General features: G+C 42.4%; 1 protein-coding gene across 1 annotated transcript in view; it reads right to left on the bottom strand.

Annotated features, from left to right (window-relative positions):
* Positions 1-18,316, bottom strand: part of usp34 (ubiquitin specific peptidase 34) — a gene marked incomplete in the record, with an annotated part of 152,736 nt that overhangs the window by 60,337 nt on the left and 74,083 nt on the right. The window contains 15 exon segments of the mRNA XM_032516524.1: positions 705-760; positions 2,160-2,264; positions 3,434-3,586; positions 5,911-6,035; positions 6,517-6,557; positions 6,669-6,751; positions 6,847-7,047; positions 7,689-7,775; positions 8,090-8,173; positions 8,684-8,806; positions 9,111-9,232; positions 10,522-10,741; positions 13,461-13,561; positions 14,691-14,841; positions 17,976-18,102. Of these exon segments, the coding sequence (XP_032372415.1) occupies positions 705-760; positions 2,160-2,264; positions 3,434-3,586; positions 5,911-6,035; positions 6,517-6,557; positions 6,669-6,751; positions 6,847-7,047; positions 7,689-7,775; positions 8,090-8,173; positions 8,684-8,806; positions 9,111-9,232; positions 10,522-10,741; positions 13,461-13,561; positions 14,691-14,841; positions 17,976-18,102 (1,779 nt within the window).

Below are 18,316 nucleotides of genomic sequence, written 5' to 3'. Positions count from 1 at the left end.
CAGTAATTGTCCTTTCCTGATTTTCCAGGCAGCGTAACCATAAAGTGATGTCCTTTTCTGAATTGTCTAGACCAGGGGTCTTCAACGTTTTGCAGGCCAAGGACCCCCAAACTGATGGCGAGATGGAGAGGGGACCCCCTAATTATATATATTGTAAAAAATTGTGTTATATCAAACTGGTCCTATAGTGCCATGTGTGCACTGATGACTGAAAGACATCTTCTTATAAAAAAAAGTCTAATCAACCAAAACTTTCGCGACCCCCATGCAGTACCTCCGCGGACCCCCTAGGGGTCGCGGACACCCTGTTGAAGACCCCTGGTCTAGACTGTAATCACGGTTCTATTGTTAGCTTTTACCCACATAGTCATTGTAATGACACTACTGATGATTATTTATCCCAATATTTTGTAAAAGCACCCATTTTCAACCCTACAATATTGCCGCAAAATCGACATTTAGGTATTTGGTCAATAACATCGTGATATTTGATTTTATATTTTCCGCCCTTAGATAGAGTAATAGAAAGTTTTACTAAATCCTGATGCAACCTTAAATCAATGCAAAAGATGGGTTATCCGTCAAGTTTTACAAACTCTTTCTGGACAAGTATTAAAATGTCACCAATTTAAATGATATGCAACACAAATCTGCAGGCTATCGGCCCAGTAAGAACTGGCTGGATATAAACTTGAGTGTCTGACCTCCTGATGCAGTCGGCGAGGTGTCGGGCCAGAGCGTCCAGGTCCAGCAAGGTGGTCTGCATGGCGCCGGCCAGCGACAGAGAGGGAGAGACCTTCTGTGAGTTCAAACAGACCAATACTAGCAACAGCTCAATGAAAAAAAACATCCCAACAATACTACTGAATGTTAAACAAAATGAAGGGATAGACTTATTATCGTATCTGTGTTTTATTTGCTTGATAAGAGATAAAGTTAATGAACTTAAATGTGTTCTACTTTGGCTCAGCTACAGCTCTTCGTCTGTCCCTCTGCTTTGGTTTCACTCACCACCGAGTCTGACTTAAAGTGCTCATATTCTGCTCATTTTCAGGTTCATAATTGTGTTTAGAGGTTGTACCAGAATAGGTTTAGTTTTCAAAAAACACTATATTTTTGTAGTACTGCACATAGCTGCAGCTCATCTTTTCACCCTGTGTGTTGAGCTCTCTGTTTTAGCTCCAGAGTGAGACATCTCACTTCTAGTCCATCTTTGTTGGGAGTCGCACATGTGCAGTACCTACATAAGCACTACTAGCCAGTCAGGAGCAGAGTATGAGGGCCCTGACAGTACCTAGGTAAGGACTACTAGCCAGTCAGAAGCAGAGTATGAGGCCCTGACAGTACCTAGGTAAGGACTACTAGCCAGTCAGAAGCAGAGTATGAGGGTCCTGACAGTACCTAGGTAAGGACTACTAGCCAGTCAGGAGCAGAGTATAAGGCCCTGACAGTACCTAGGTAAGGACTACTAGCCAGTCAGGAGCAGAGTATGAGGTCCTGACAGTACCTAGGTAAGCACTACTAGCCAGTCAGAAGCAGATTATGAGGTCCTGACAGTACCTAGGTAAGGACTACTAGCCAGTCAGAAGCAGAGCGTGAGGGCCCTGACAGTACCTAGGTAAGGACTACTAGCCAGTCAGAAGCAGAGCGTGAGGGCGTGCCACAGTAGCAGTTAGGCGAGCATTATAACGTGTGTTACAAAGTGATGCACATTTGTCAGAGAAGTAAAGGCTGGACTACAACAGAGCAGTTTGGAGCAGTTTGGGAACAGTGTTTTCTGTTGGAGATGATGGAGGTGGACTTTGTTTTGTTTTTTCACTTTGGGAACATATAACATGCACAAAAAAGATATATATATATAACACAATAAAGGAATGAGAAAACGCCAAAAAGCATAAAATGAGCACTTTAATGTCCCCCCCCCTCAACACTATCTGATCATCTCTTACTGGATATTATGTTGAAAGTTGCTAATTCATTGAAAAATTGCTTGAAGCATGTAAACAAAGTTTTGTTAACTTTTAATTTTCACTTCAAATGAATATCGCTTCCAAGTCCCGATAATCGGTTTCATTAACTACTAAAAATCAGTATCGGTCGACCCCTAATAAAATGTCAAGCGACTACAGATCATGATGATCACCAGCACGGTTTCCCACCTGGCTGGCGTCTTTAACGTGAATGTTGTCGATGAGTTTACAGAGCAGCCAGAAGTATTCCTTACAGCCCGTCCGCAACAGAGGCTCCTCTTCGTAGTCCTCCACCTGCAGAACACACGATACCACCAAACCCCGTTATTCACAGCAAACACCACAATCACAAGTACCAACATCACACTGAGTGCGATCATCTCTGCAACTTCTGCAGGTAAAGACCCGGCACAGTGGTGTCGGCCGTGATGTTACTTAAAGGTCCCATGACATGGTGCTCTTATATAGACCTTAGTGGTCCCCTAATACTGTATCTGAAGTGTCTTTTATATAGACCTTAGTGGTCCCTAATACTGTATCTGAAGTCTCTTTTATATAGACCTTAGTGGTCCACTAATACTGTATCTAAAGTCTCTTTTCTATAGACCTTAGTGGTCCCTAATACTGTATCTGAAGTCTCTTTATATAGACCTTAGTGGTCCCTAATACTGTATCTGAAGTCTCTTTTATATAGACCTTAGTGGTCCCCTAATACTGTATCTGAAGTCTCTTTATATCTCTTTTATATAGACCTTAGTGGTCCCCTAATACTGTATCTGAAGTCTCTTTTATATAGACCTTAGTGGTCCCCTAATACTGTATCTGAAGTCTCTTTTATATAGACCTTAGTGGTCCCCTAATGGACCAGAGTCTAGTAGGACCAGGCTAGGAAAAAACACTGATGATAGCCAAACAGCCCTACAAGATAGTCACTTAGTTAGCGCCTTAATAGATACAGTTCATCCTCATGGATTCTCATTTATGTTTTAACATTAAAACATGATCTCTGAAATATTGCCAACAACAATTACTTACATAGCTTAGTATTCTATTCATAAAAATGTATCTATAAAGGCTTTAGGCCGCCCTTCATGTTATGGTAGACCGAGTTTAATACGCAACTTAATTTTATACAATATATGTAGTAGGGTGTCCCTGCTCTGTGTCTCTTTCAGTTAAAGAGTCCTCGGCATAAAAAAACGTCAAAAACCCCCCGGTTTATAATAAAGGAACTCGACAGGGCACCGTCATTCAGAGTGTGTCCCAGTGTCTCCGGCATTGATCCCACCAGAGGGACAACGTCTCACGGAAAGACTGGATTCTCTGTAGCAAAGCTCAAATTGAGTCAGATCATCGTCCCGGAGGACTTCTGACACAGAGTGTAGCCTGCAGATGAGTTTCGTGACAACTTTTCGTCACAGGGTGTGTGAGCTCCAGTGTGTCCGAGTGTGTGTGACACCCACCCTGAGTGGTTTGAGCGCCTGTGCGTCAGGCAGGAACTTGAGGAGCGTGGAGGCGGCGAGCAGCAGGAAGGACCTGTTGATGGACTCTCCGCTCTCCAAGCCAGAGAGAGAGAGCTTGTAGAGGCCGTTGCACGCCTCGTGTCTCACGGCCGGCTGAAAACAGCAACAGCAACACGTCAACAAGCTGAAACAAATACTTAATAAAACTTCTACGATTGATTTATAAATTCTAAACCACGGCTCAGAAGTCCACCTGCTGCATGTTGATGCCTAACTTAGGTTGTGTTCATACCGGTTCAGACCACATGTAAGTTACAGACTCCACTGATTTAAAGGAAACACTTTGCTTATTTTTGCTTTCTTGCAATTCCAGCTGTGATACAATCAATACCACATAGAAGAGACAGATGTGAGATTTGTCTGATCTGCGTGAAACTGAGCCGGGTAGCTAAGCGGTTAACAGTCCAAAAGGTAAGAAAATCCACCTTTCAGCACCTCTGAAGCGCCTTAACAAACAAGTTTCATCTAATTCCTTTAAAAAGGTCCCATATTGTGCTCATTTTACAGTTCATACTTGTATTTTGGGTTTCCACTAGAACAGTGATTCCCAAGTCGCAAGTTGATTTCCAGAAATAAAAGAAAACATTTAAAAACAATTAGAAATAGCAGATGTTAGCCATGATTTTAACACAAGATAAAACTAGTGGCTAAATTTAAAATACAACCAAGCAAATAAATAAAAAAAGGGAACAGCTCTTTTGATTTGAAACAAGGGCAAATCATGTGACATCCGAGCTGGAGGACGCGTCGGTTGAACTGTCAAGCGACCGAACCCTGAAGACAGCGTTTAATAATAAGACGCTGGCTGAGTTTTGGATTTCGGTGGAGAGGGAAGACCCACAGCTATCCAGGGCGGCTCTGGATGTGCTGATGCCGTTTCGACAACACTATAAGTGCGAAAACCCTTCTCGGCACTGATGTACCTTAAAAATAAATCCAGAGGGGCGACTGAATGTGGAGAGGATCTCGACGTAGCTGGTCTCCGACATAAACCAGGACTGACTGCTGTGCTCCAACATGTTGCACATCCATCTCATTAGGTAAGTTAAATATAAGTAATGAGTAAATAGTGAATAATTCATGGCTGTTGTGTTATTTTGTGTTTGCCGTGTTTGGATACGCCTGTAGTGCGTGTGCGTGGTTGCGCGCAATGTTTATATACGTTTATAGTGGGGGGGGGGGGGGGCGCACAGTCACCTGCACCGTTACTTTGGGGGTCGTGGGCTGAAAGTTTTGGAAACCCCTGCACTAGAACACATGTACAGTACATGCTTTAACGTCCAAAAAACCCACGTTATTATTCTCATACCGTTGGTCTAAACAAACCTGTATTCACCGTCTGTCTGAAATGCTCTATTTTAGCGCCTGTTGCTTTAAGACCCTCTTCCTGAAAAAGCCCAGGCTGCTCTGATTGGTCAGAGTTTCCAGGTCTTCAGCATCTGCGCTCCCAGCTGTTTACGGCACTTTCTACCTAAACATAGCATTAGGGGTGTGCAAAAACAATAAAAAAAAACAATCGATTCATGAATTTTTTGAATTGTTTTGCAAGATCTACCGTTTCAAAAATCGCTTCACATGCATTTTTATAATTTTGTAAGGGTGTGTATCCTATCACTTTGAATCAGTTTTTTTTTTTTATTGATTTAGAATCCAATCGTGAGCCTAACAATCTATATCGAACTGTGAGATTTTCTAAATCGTGCACCCCTATACAGCACAGTCGTGGTATCAGAACGTTACAGAAGTCAGGACGGCACCTACAGTATAAAGGAATAGTAATTAAAGGCAGGGCCCATTCCTCTGTAAATTGACCTTTATAATACTTTTAAAGTATTTATACAGTCCTTGGAGGACAAATGCAAAGTCATAACATATCCAGTTGTCTCCTACAAGGAGATCACACTGAGGACAGATACAGAAGTCACATAACTCTGAGAGGCATTGGAGATCTTATTATGAATAATTAATATGAAAATCATTGGTTAAATGTAATTTTCCGTTACACACCTCAACCCACTTTATAATAAATCACCTGGTAGAGCAGGCGCGCACATAGAGGTTCAATCCTTGACGCAGCGGCTGCAGGTTCGACTCCGCCCTGCAACCCTTTGCTGTGTGCCATTCCCCCTCTCTACCCTTTTTAATGTCTTAAGCTGTCCTGTATTTATAAAATGCCTAAAATGCCCCCCAAAAAAATCATCAAAAAATCTCACTTTTAACAATATAGGACCTTTAAGTAAATAAAGTCAAGTTTTGCATGTTTCACTTTTTGCATGGAATGGATAAGATACAAGGCGTTGTTGATATGTGAGCTTTTGAGGTGCCGATAGGTTTAGATTTAATTAACTTATTTACTTGGAGACATTCATTGTTAACTTGTGAGGACGCTGGGAGCTGCGGACGGTGGACCGGCTCACCTCGGGCACCAGCAGGGTGAGCTTCTTCAACCAGTCGTGCAGGTGGTCGCTGTCGGCCAGACTGGACTTCACCGTGGAGGAGCAGTGCGCCCAGCTCACCAGCAGCCACATGGAGTAGTGGGTCACTGGAGAAAGACATTTAAAGAAACCTCACCTGCCATGTCACTGCCAAACATTTAATTTGTCTGATTCAGGTCTATTTTTGTTGTCTTCATTTGAATCATTGTGGGGTGAGAGACAATGTCTCTTTATCCTTTCTGCATGCTTTAGTTTAAACTCTTCCTTTCAGAATGTTATCAGAGTGTGTAAATATAAACCATGTTGCTTCCTTTCTTTATGTTTTTGTTTCTCCTTGTTTGTATAAACAAAATGTTACCATTGCAAAATGTTACCATTGCAAAATGTTACCATTGCAAAATGTTACCATTGCATATCTTGCATATTTGCAGATGGAAATGAGCCCTCAGGCTACAATCTGGCATTTTTATATGCACCGCTGTACATGTTCATCAATGTGCATTGTCCTGAATTTATAAATAAATTTTTTTTTTAAATATTAAAAAAATAAAACACGTTTATGGAAATCACTCTTTTATAAGTTCTTACCTTCATAACGGGACCGGTGGTCAGACTGAGCCTTTAGAACTCTGTTGAATAATAAAAAAAAAAAATATATATATATATATATATATATACATACATATGTGAATTAACCTGAATATATTTTGTATTACCACCAGAATATTTGTGGAACTCACCTGTGTGCGAGGTTGTCGTAAGTGTAGGCCACGTTGATCAAACGCTGGATGAGGATGGTACCCTGAACGAGGCTGAGGAACACCTGCAGACCGACAGACAGATCAGCTGTTTAATCGAATCCCAGAGCCATTGCGCCGTTATGTATTTTTTTTTTTCCCCAGCTGGTGGAACACTTACCTCCGTCAGCCGAGGGATGTGCAGGCCTTTCCCGTGCTCCACCGTGGACTTGCGGGATTTGCCCGGCCAGGCCCGCTTGCGTTGGCTGTCGGCGAGGCCGGACCAGGAGAAGACGTCGTGGTAGGCCAGGTCCAGGTCTGCGGGGTCCACCGCAAACTGGCAGACCAACTTCAGCAGGCAGGCCAGGCAGTCCAGCAGCCACTGCAGAGGAGACAAATACAAAGCAAAATGAAAACCACACACAACGAGCTGTGAAACTCTGACAGATGCATCTTAAATCATCTTAAAACCGACAAATCAAATTGACACTCCTGCTGTGGCTACACTAAACTACAAGGTTTAGTGGGGGTGTGGACTTGACCAACTGCCACTTTGCTTGTTTGAAAGCCATGATGTCTCCCTCTCATGGGCGGGCCAAATTCTCTAGGCAGGCAAAGCAGAGAAATGGGAGGTAACGTTGCCCCTTATGACCTCATAAGGGGCAACATTTACACCTAACGCCATTTACTAGCAATTGGAGGACCATAGGCAGGCTGAGGGATGCATATGCATGTTAATGTTAAAAAAAACTCATAAAGTGACATTTTCATGCCATGGGACCTTAAAAGGAAAAATACACTTTATGAGCCATTCATTTGTAAGAGGGTTGCGCATATCTCACGTAAAAAATCTAAATAGAAGACTGTCCATGGTGCACACACACCACTTACACACTGCTCTCATGCAGTTTCAGGGATTATAGTGGAAGTGTTGGTGTAGCAAAGCAAAGTGGTCAGCCCGTCAGAATGTTTTTCTTTTGGAGAACCTGAAATTTTCACTCAAGGGACGTAGTAGTCTCTCACCACAGTCCAGGACTCCTGGTCTTTGGGCTCCAGGATGCCTGAGTTAAAGATCTCCAGGAGTAGCTGCAGGCCTCCAGAGGAAACAAACTGGAGGGCAGAGAGAAAAAGACTGAATCTGACAGCAACCGTTTAAAATCGACTGTTTTTATTTCCTAAATAAACAGAGATTGTGTATTCAATTTTATGTATAGTATCAAATCATAACATCAGTTATCTCAAGACCCTTTACAGAGAGTATGTCTAAACCACACTCTAGTATACAAAGACCCAACAATTCCAGTGATTCCCCCAAGAGCGAGCATTTTGCGCGACAATGGCGAGGAAAAACTCTTTTAGGGAGAAACCTGGGACAGACCCAGGCCCATGTTGTGTTGTTGTTTTAATCACAGCGGTGCAGTTACCTTGCAGCTCCAGGTGTTCTTGCTGTTTTCTATCTGATCCTCACTGGAGTCGTCAGAGTCCGGATACAGATCACTGTAGCTGCCCTGGAAACACACAAACAGAAACACACACACACAGAGACAGACATGGATACACAAACACACACACACAGAGAGAGACAGACACGTGGACACACGGACACACACAGTGTAAGATGCAATGCAAACCAGGTGTATACAAGTCAAAAAAAAAAAAGGAAAGCGTTGTGATTGTGTGCATGTTTTTATGTCTAAGTGATAGATTGGTGATCAGATTACACACATTCATTGTAAACCGACATTAAAAATAATGATTGAATCAGTAACAATCTGTTCTGCTCAGGACACACAAGCAGGTGTGCTTTTATAAGTTCGTATTGATGTTCTCAATGTACACAAAACACATGTGTGTGCTACAAAAGTTGTTAAAAAAATGGACGACTACTACTTCAACCTATCCCGTTTGTCTTTACGGCTGCTAATCATGCACAATGTAAAGAAAACTTAAAAACAAATTGCAAAAATGATGTTGACACATTTAAAAAAACAAAAACAGAAACGAGTGTGTTTTCTCACAGTGGACTCTCTGTGAATGCGTCTGTTGGGTTTGCCCAGCGCCTCGATGATCTCCAGGGCGTACAGCAACTTGTGGGGACTTTTTATCCTCAGCAGCTCCTTCCAGCACAGACCCTCCCCATTCTACACACACACACACACACACACACACACACACACACACAGTATCAACAATCCACGCTAACTTCTGCACTCATAGCAAAATGTTCTAGGCATGCTTGTACATGATCTTGTAGGCAATTTGACAACATTGTAGTAACTATTTTTGGTGCAACGCGTGATCGTTAAGATACCAGCTAATCCAGCACAAGTTACTGCATAAAAAGACATCAAAATGAAGTATTTGAACCTCATAATTAAACATAATATTAGGGACAAAAAGCTCCCGTTTTTGAAAAAAGAACCCCTGGCGAGTGTGGCGACTGACCGTGTCGTCGGAGATGTTCTGGAAGGCCTGAAGCATCTTGGGACACGTAGGAAGAAGCATCAGCAGCTCCCAAACCCGGCGAGACAGATTCTCTGCATGGAGGTGGAGTTCCTCACACCGCTCTCTCCGACCGAGACACACAGACAAACAGAGACAGCGACACGCACACACACACACACACCACACACACACCCACACACCACCACCACCCCACACCCCCACACCACACACCCACACACAACACACACCACACACACCACACCCACACCACACCACCACACACACACACACCCAACACACACACACACCACACCACACACCCACACACACCCCACACCACACACCCACACACCCACACACACACACACAAACCACACCCCTTTTACTGGGTTGTTTTATTTCATTAGACATAAATAAAATAAAATAAAAGACAGATCCTGCACTCTGCTCTCAATCTGCATGATCTCATCATTCAGATTCATAAGCATTGAGAAGGTGAAACTGCCAGAGAGAGGAGGTAATATCAATGAAATACTGATGAATAGGAGAGAATAAGACTTATTATTCAATCTGCTAACTTTATCTCCCAAAAGGTATGAATGTTGTCCAATGTGTTAAGGAGTTTAAGACACACGGGCTTCATGAGATTGGACGGATTTGAGCGATTTATAAAAGGTGGAAGGCCGATGTTTTCGTCCATTTAGTACGTGAACATTGGAAATATTTTTGCAGTAAGTGAAGTAGTAAGTTGGGAAGGCAATACGCATTGTTAAAATGCAATGCTTCAATTATTGAGAGACACTCCCACAGAGGCGTAACCGCCCACACCTGTGTACACGCAATGGGCGGAGCATTATCTATTTAAGATCATTGTTGTAATTACTCTTGACTCTTCCATAAATGATTATGCTGAAAAGAGCAGTAGCTTCCTTTTTTCCCCCCAGTCTAATGTGATATTGAAATTATTGATGCCAGCATGAATTAATGGGAAATGTGCAATCTGGGTAGAATAAAGTGCAATATGAGGGGGAGGATGTGCAGTGGGTTCTCCTTCTTCTGTGAGCGTGGGGGAAGGTAGGGGGAGGGGCTCGTGTGAGGTTATTGAATGGTAATTGAACGCATTGGATGAGATAAGGTATGCTTATGTTTCATGAATGTTGACTATATGTTTATTGTGTGTTTATGTGCGATTTGTTTTGTTCTCGACTGCCCAAGATGAATCTTCACTATAAGAGACAATAAAGGCTTATTTTCTCTTATTTCCAACGCACCTGCACCTCGTATTTGCATTGTGTCATTTGATCAACAACAAAAAACAGCTTGTATAATCTTTTTGTCCTCATTGCGAGTTGCTCTGCTTGCGTGACAAGTTGTGACACGCCAAGTCACAGGTGCCCTCCACCAGTCCCACCCACCTCAGGGTTGTCGTAGACCTTCTCTGCGTTGGGGCTGGGCGGTTTGAAGCAGGCCAGCATCTCCAGCAGGTCGAACAGCGTGGTGAGGTGCGGCTCCTGGAGGAGCAGCAGCATGGGGATGTGCTCCTTCTGGGGGGGCGGCAGGCAGGAGGCCGGCAGCTGGACGCCCTCGCCCTTCCTCTCCCTCCGCGGAGCTCCCAGAGACACGAACACCATCTGGCATCGGAAAGATTGAAAAGGTTTGGTAAAAGTCAACTACATGTTTACAGCATCTGGATCTGTGGTCACCTACTAATCGGAAGGATGGGAGTTCGACCCCTGGCCCTGCGGTCCCATGTCGAGACACTGAACCCAGAGGTCATGCTGCAGTGTAAGTGTGTGTGTCTGTGTGTGTGTGTGTGTGTGTGTGTGTGTGTGTGTGTGTGTGTGTGTGTGTGTGTGTGTGTGTGTGTGTGTGTGTGTGTGAGTGTGTCTGATGACCAGGTAGCGTAGTGTATGAATGTGTGTGAAGGGTTCCTGTGAGATGTAAAAGCCCTTTGAGTACTTGTTAAGGCTAGAAAAGCTCTATTAAAAAAATAAAAACAGTCCAGTCCATCTGTTGTCAGATGATTAGAAAAAAAAAATACAAGTTAATAGGGTTTTGGCTTCTGTCAAGTCCCTTCTTGACTTATTTTGAATCCCATTTTGCTGCTTTTTTTAGGGGGCTTTCCTCCACCCGCCTCATTTAGTTGGGTTGAATCGCTCTTCCGGGACTCGGAACGGTTTCAGGTCTGACCGATAATCGGAGTTGACGTTCTGGTGTAATGACACATTTTGGTACGCTTGGATTTTTCCAGGTGTGAAAGAAAACCCAACCAAGGGGAAAACGCCGATTCAGACCAAACCAAACAAACTAAAAAGGTGTGAAAACGCCGTCTGAGATTGAAAACATTTTAAGTGACAACACAACTGCAATGCATTTTTACAGCATCTGTTGCCAGATGATTAGAAATAATACAAATTAAACAGAGTTTTGGATTCTGTCAAGTCCCCTGTGACTTATTTTTTTTAATTGATTCCTTCTCTCCTAACTTCGTACTTCTTTACTCGACTTCTACTTTCTCAGCATCTGTTGCTAGAGGATTTGTTCAATGCGTAGTTTTGCTTCAACAAAAGGACTGAATTAAATACGTAACAACAATCTTTCATTGACAAGTATTCAACAAAACTGTGCTCTTATTATTTGTTTCTAAAGCCTTAAAAAGGACTGGCTCCATGATATATTACTGGATCTATTCTGCCCCCGGGTCCCCCCGATCATCTTCACAACAACTCCTCTCGGTCCTTCACTAATGCTTCAAACCCAAATGTAACGGAGCGTTTTCTGTTTTCTGTTCTCTGTAACGTCCCCCCGTCCCACATTAAGTCATGCTCCACAATCGAACATTTTAAATCTACTTTCAAGTCCTACCTTTGTTTACTCGCCGTTAGTTCAGTCTGACGCTGCCCCCAGGGCTTCCGTCATGTCTCCTCTCCACTTTTGATCTCCGTCTTCTGCTTCTCTTTTTTAATTTCCTATTTCTTCATTTGCCTTTGACTTTGTTGATCATGTCAGTCGTTCTGTATTACACGTTTCAACAAGTTTGCTTGTTATGCACACTATTTCTTTAAAAAGGTCCCATGGCATGAAAATGTAACTTTATGAGTTTTTGTAAGATTAATATGAGATCCCCCAGTCTGCCTATGGCCCCCCCCAGTGGCTAGAACTGGTGATAGATGTAAACCGAGCCCTGGGTATCCTGCTCTGCCTTTGAGAAAATGAACTATGGTGTTTATGAAAGAGACTTCAGATACACTATTAGGGACCACTAAGGTCTATATAAAAGAGAATTCAGATACAGATGTAGGACACTAAGTTACTATAAGAGAAAAGAGACTTTCAGATACAGTAGTAGCGGGACCACTAAGGTCCTATATAAAAGAGACTTCAGATACAGTATAGGGACCACTAGGTCTATAAATAAGAGATTCAGACAGTACTTAGTACCAAGCATAATTGTACTATTATAAAGAGACGTACAGACTACGTAAGAGACACTGGTCTCCTAAAAGAGACTCAGATACAGTATTAGGGGACCACTAAGGTCTAATAAAAGAGACTTCAGATACAGTATTATAGGACCACTAAGGTCTATATAAAAGACTCCAGATACAGTATTAGGGACCACTAAGGTCTATATAAAAGACTTCGATACAGTGTTAGGTGGACCACTTAAAGGTCTATTAAAAGATCTTCAGAATCGTTATTAGGGGACCACTAAGGTCTATAGATAAAGACTCTTCGAATACAGTTATTAGGGAACACGCTAAGGGTCCTATATAAAAGAGATAGTACAGAATTCAGGTACGTAGTGTAGGCCACTAAGGTACAAATATAAAAACGACTCTACGTTGCCCCTAGGGCCCAGCCTTTATAAAGATTCAGACACAGTATTACGTGGACCACTAAGGTCTATATAAAAGCTTCAGATACTAGCTATTAGGGGACCACTAAGTCTATCCTACAAAGAGACTTCAGATACCATTTATTAGGGGACCACTAAGGTCTATATAAAAGAGACTGTTCGATCCGTCAATAGGGGACCACTAGGTCTACTATACAAAGAGACTATGATACAGTATTATGGACTCATCTGAAGGTCCGATATTAAAGAGAACTTCAGATACATATTAGGGGGAACCACTAGGTTTCTATATCAACGACATCCAAAGAAGCTCCATCGTCAATGGTACCAGTCCTTTAATATTGTTATGTGTGTGTTGAGTAAGATTTTAAACCATCTGCCTCAACTGAAAAGCATTTTGTGTCAACTTCTGTTGCTTTTATCTGTGCTTTATGAATACAATTTTTTTTTTTAGGTGTTGTCAAACCGAAGGGAAGAAAGCGGGCAGTCACCTGCATGTCTTTGAAGCCCAGCTCATGCAGAGTCTTCTCATCGTAGTCCGTGGTGAGCTCGTGGCCAGAGGAGATCATCCTGACTGGTCCCATCAAACCCCCTGCAGGAGACAAGACAAAGACACACACACACACTTCACACACCAGCTGACATTAAACAAGGAGGACATGCTGACAGTGTGAGAGCTGTTAAAGGGATCTACGGATCAGGCTTCCCCCACTCTCCAAGGTAAATTTAAGACTATTCCGGACCTTTTTAAATACGTATTATGAAAGATTTGAGTTGATTTTAAGCCGAAAATGACACGCGGCTAATATAGTCTACCTGACTTTTAATAAAATATTTGTTTGAAGCTTAATAACATAAAATGTATAAAACATATTATCCTATAAAACACAAAATACAAAATTAAGTAAATTTAAACGCTACCCAAACAAAATATTCATTCATGACATTACAGCATTTATTAAAGTGCCAATATTATGGAAAAAAAAAAGTGCTTCCACACGCATACAGACTTGGAAAAAACTATCCATGCTGTTTTGAGTGAGATCCGGTTTCTGAATGTCCTCTGTCTTCAGTCTCTGGGTGAGGTGTCCAACATCTGCACGGCTTTCTACGTCACTAGAGACGAGGTGGCTAACCGTAGCATGCTAGCTCGTTCTCATTGACAAAACACTGCTACAACACACACTAGTTCACCATAAACTCCAAAAGAACTACTTCCTGTTCCTGTTCTACTTCCTGTCCCTGTTGTGCAGGTATTCCACAAGTGTCCCTGGTCTAGAAGAAGTCTCCCAGCTAATCCTGCCTTGGACTGACCAAAGCTGGAGAAAGAGTTATCAGCTGAGGGGATCTTACCGAGCTACTGAGCATGTGCAGCTCCCAACAAAGATAGGATAGAAGGGAGATGTCTCACTCTGGAGCTAAAACTAGGGAGTTTAACACACAGGGTGAAAAAACAGGATCTGCAGCAAAAAACTGAAACCATGGAAACCTATTCTGGTGCAACCTCAATACAATTAAGAACCTGAAAAAGAGCAGAATATGGGCCCTTTAATCCTACAAAAAGACCAATTCAATACATTTAATGACTTATTTTTGGCATATATTATATTATCTATATAATCCTATCTTTGTTTTACTACTTTAAAGACCCCCACGGGTCCCTGACAGATGTTTGTTAGAAAGTCAACAACAGAGAGGGGGGGGGATGTGAGCATGCTGACCTGGGAAGTCTCCCGTCTGTCGGCCGCTCTGGCCAAACTCCTGCAGCTGGGCCTGCTGGTTCATCTGCTCCTTCTGCAGGTTCTCGTACCAGTGGGTCACCTCGGCCCGCAGGTCTGCCACCTGGTCGCTGGGGTACATCTCGATCGTCATCTGCAAAAACACGAAGCACAGCATCCATAAAGGCTGAACGTACTGATGTAACAGGTCAAAATTTACATTCAAATTACATAAAAACTTGGTTTTGGAAGATTGGATTTCTATGACAAATTGAAGCCAGCGTAATATTCATCGTTCATCTCTGAGTGGATCGGGGCTGGGTTTTAATTTCGCAATTTAAAATTGATTTTTCAATTTGAATGATCCAATACTGATTCATAAAATCCAAAATCAACCCTCGTCTGCGTCATTTAAAAGAGGAAGGAATCCGTCACACTTGCCTATCAAGAAGGGGTTAAATAATGCTCCAAAAAAAAAAAAAAAAAAAAAAAAAAAAAGGCAGCTACATTTTGGCGAGGGAAAAACCTGCCATGGCCATTTTAAAAAGGCGTCCCAGAGCCTCTGACCTCGAATATCTGAATTCTGACTTAATGTCACTAAATACTCACTGACTGTAGAGTTTGTAGAGCTGCACTTTATTGTGTGCTCATGTTAAACTAGAGTACGTAGTTTCTGTCGCCCCCGAGAGGAATTCTACTGTCTACACGTCCACATGATGAGAGCCTTGGGCGATCGTAGAATTTGAAAATGTGCGACTTTGGAGGCAAAGCATGCAGCTAGACTGAGATAGGATAGAAGGGAGATGTCTCACTCTATAGCTAAACCAAGTGAGATGTCTCACTCTGTAGCTAAACCAAGTGAGATGTCTCACTCTGTAGCTAAACCAAGTGAGATGTCTCACTCTGTAGCTAAACCAAGTGAGATGTCTCACTCTGTAGCTAAACCAAGTGAGATGTCTCACTCTGTAGCTAAACCAAGTGAGATGTCTCACTCTGTAGCTAAAACAAGTGAGATGTCTCACTCTGTAGCTAACTAAAACAAGTGAGATGTCTCACTCTGTAGCTAACTAAAACAAGTGAGATGTCTCACTCTGTAGCTACCTAAAACAAGTGAGATGTCTCACTCTGTACTAAACCAGTGAATGTCTCACTCAGTAGCTAACTAAAACTGAGATGTCTCACTCTGTAGCCTAAACCAAGTGATGTCTCACTCTGTAGCTAACTAAAACAAGTGAGCTGTCTCATCTGTAGCTACTAAAACCAGTGAGATTGTCTCACCGTCGCTAACTAAAACAAGTGATGTCTCACTCTGTACTAACAAACAATGAGAGTCCACTCTGTAGCTAATAAACAAGTGAGATGTCTCACTCTGTAGCTAAAACAAGTGAATGTCTCACTCTGTAGCGAAACCAAGTGATACGTCTCACTCTGTACTAAAACAAGGAGATGTCTCACCTGTAGCTAATCAACAGTGAGAGTCTCACTCTGTAGCTTACTAAACACAATTGAGATGTCTCACTCTGGTAGCTACTAAATCCGTGAGGATGTCTCACTCTGAATAACAGTAGATGTCCATGTAGCTAACTAAAACAAGTGATATGTCTCACTCTGTAGCTACTAAAACAGTGAGATGTCTCACTCTGTCTACTAACAAAGATATTCCCTCTGTACTAACTAAAACAAGTGAGATGTCCACTCTGTAGCTTACTAACAAGTTGAGGTGTCTCACTCTGTAGCTAACTAAAACAAGTGAGATGTCTCACTCTGTAGCTAACTAAAACAAGTGAGATGTCTCACTCTGTAGCTAACTAAAACAAGTGAGATGTCTCACTCTATAGCTAACTAAAACAAGTGAGACGTCTCACTCTGTAGCTAAAACAAGTGAGACGTCTCACTCTGTAGCTAAATCAAGTGAGATGTCTCACTCTGTAGCTAAATCAAGTGAGATGTCTCACTCTGTAGCTAACTAAAACAAGTGAGATGTCTCACTCTATAGCTAACTAAAACAAGTGAGACGTCTCACTCTGTAGCTAAAACAAGTGAGACGTCTCACTCTGTAGCTAAATCAAGTGAGATGTCTCACTCTGTAGCTAAATCAAGTGAGATGTCTCACTCTGTAGCTTACTAAAACAAGTGAGATGTCTCACTCTGTAGCTAACTAAAACAAGTGAGATGTCTCACTCTGTAGCTAACTAAAACAAGTGAGATGTCTCACTCTGTAGCTAACTAAAACAAGTGAGATGTCTCACTCTGTAGCTTACTAAAACAAGTGAGATGTCTCACTCTGTAGCTTACTAAAACAAGTGAGATGTCTCACTCTGTAGCTTAAAACAAGTGATTCTACACTGTACTTAAAACAAGTGAGATGCTCACTCTGTAGCTTAAAACAAGTGAGATGTCTCACTCGGTAGGCTAAAACTAAGTGAGTACGTCTCACGCTTGTAGCTCTACTAAAACAAGTGAGATGTCTCACTCGTAGCTACACGGAGCTTCCGATACTAAAACAAGTGAGACGTCTCACTCTGTAGCTTACTAAAACAAGTGAGATGTCTCACTCTGTAGCTAACTAAAACAAGTGAGATGTCTCACTCTGTAGCTAGCTAAAACAAGTGAGATGTCTCACTCTGTAGCTAAAACAAGTGAGACGTCTCACTGGGACTGTCCGACAAAAACTTAAACAGAATGTGAACAATTAGTTAAGCATATAAAAAAGGACTTTAATTAAACATCCATGACAGAACTTCATAATTGGAAGCTTTTACTTCCAAATTGCACAAAAAAAAATATTTGGACCTACATGCATGGAAGGAGACTATTTTAGGGCAGTAAAGGTTTGTAAAGTCGTTGCACGCAGCCACACACAGAATACACGGTGTAGATTGATGCACGTAATGTGGAACCAGTGGGTAAAATGTTACCTCGGTCCCCAGCAAGAGGATTGTGTCTGTCTTTGACACTTGCAGCTCTCCTGTCTGTTCAAAGTAAATGAAAAGAAACGGACTCTTATGCATTTGGGGTTGATTCCGCTGTACCGAACTCGCACCGAAACGTGACTTGTGTGTTCTGTTACACCCCCTAGTTTCAGCAGATTAATGTTGATGATGATGAGCATTATAAACACACAATATACAATTCTTCTTTCTACTTCTAGTACTCTAAAACCTCTTCTCAGCCTCCCTGTTCTGTCTTCCAATCAGTGTGTAAATGTGCAACGTCAACCACCTCTAAAAAAAAACGCCCTTTAGGTGATGCACTGTGATGTTTCGGAGTGGGATGTGGATTTGTCACCTTGTCCGGGAGGCCGGCGGGCTGGCAGACGATCCTGAGCGGCAGAGACTGCTTGTCGCTCAGAGCCTTCAGGTGGCTGCTGATTCCCGTCCCCTCGATCTGCCACTGCCGCAGGTGGTACGCAAACCTGACGGGAGACAACGCGTTGTTGAGCAACCACTGGGATCTGTGACCCGGTGTGGGACTGGGACTCATAGCAATCACACGTAATCTGTACGGTAGCTTGTTGGAGCAGAGAAATTCTGTTCTTTAATACAGTCGGTACAGGTGAAACGCAAAAAATTAGCACATGGTGCAAAAGTTCATTCATTCATTTCAGTAATTCAACTTAAAAGGTGAAA

This window comes from Etheostoma spectabile, chromosome 5 (assembly GCF_008692095.1).
Source record: "Etheostoma spectabile isolate EspeVRDwgs_2016 chromosome 5, UIUC_Espe_1.0, whole genome shotgun sequence".
Lineage (NCBI taxonomy): Eukaryota > Metazoa > Chordata > Actinopteri > Perciformes > Percidae > Etheostoma > Etheostoma spectabile.
The sequence above is the reverse complement of the archived record's forward strand: the minus strand, read 5'-3'. Positions and strand labels throughout refer to the sequence as shown.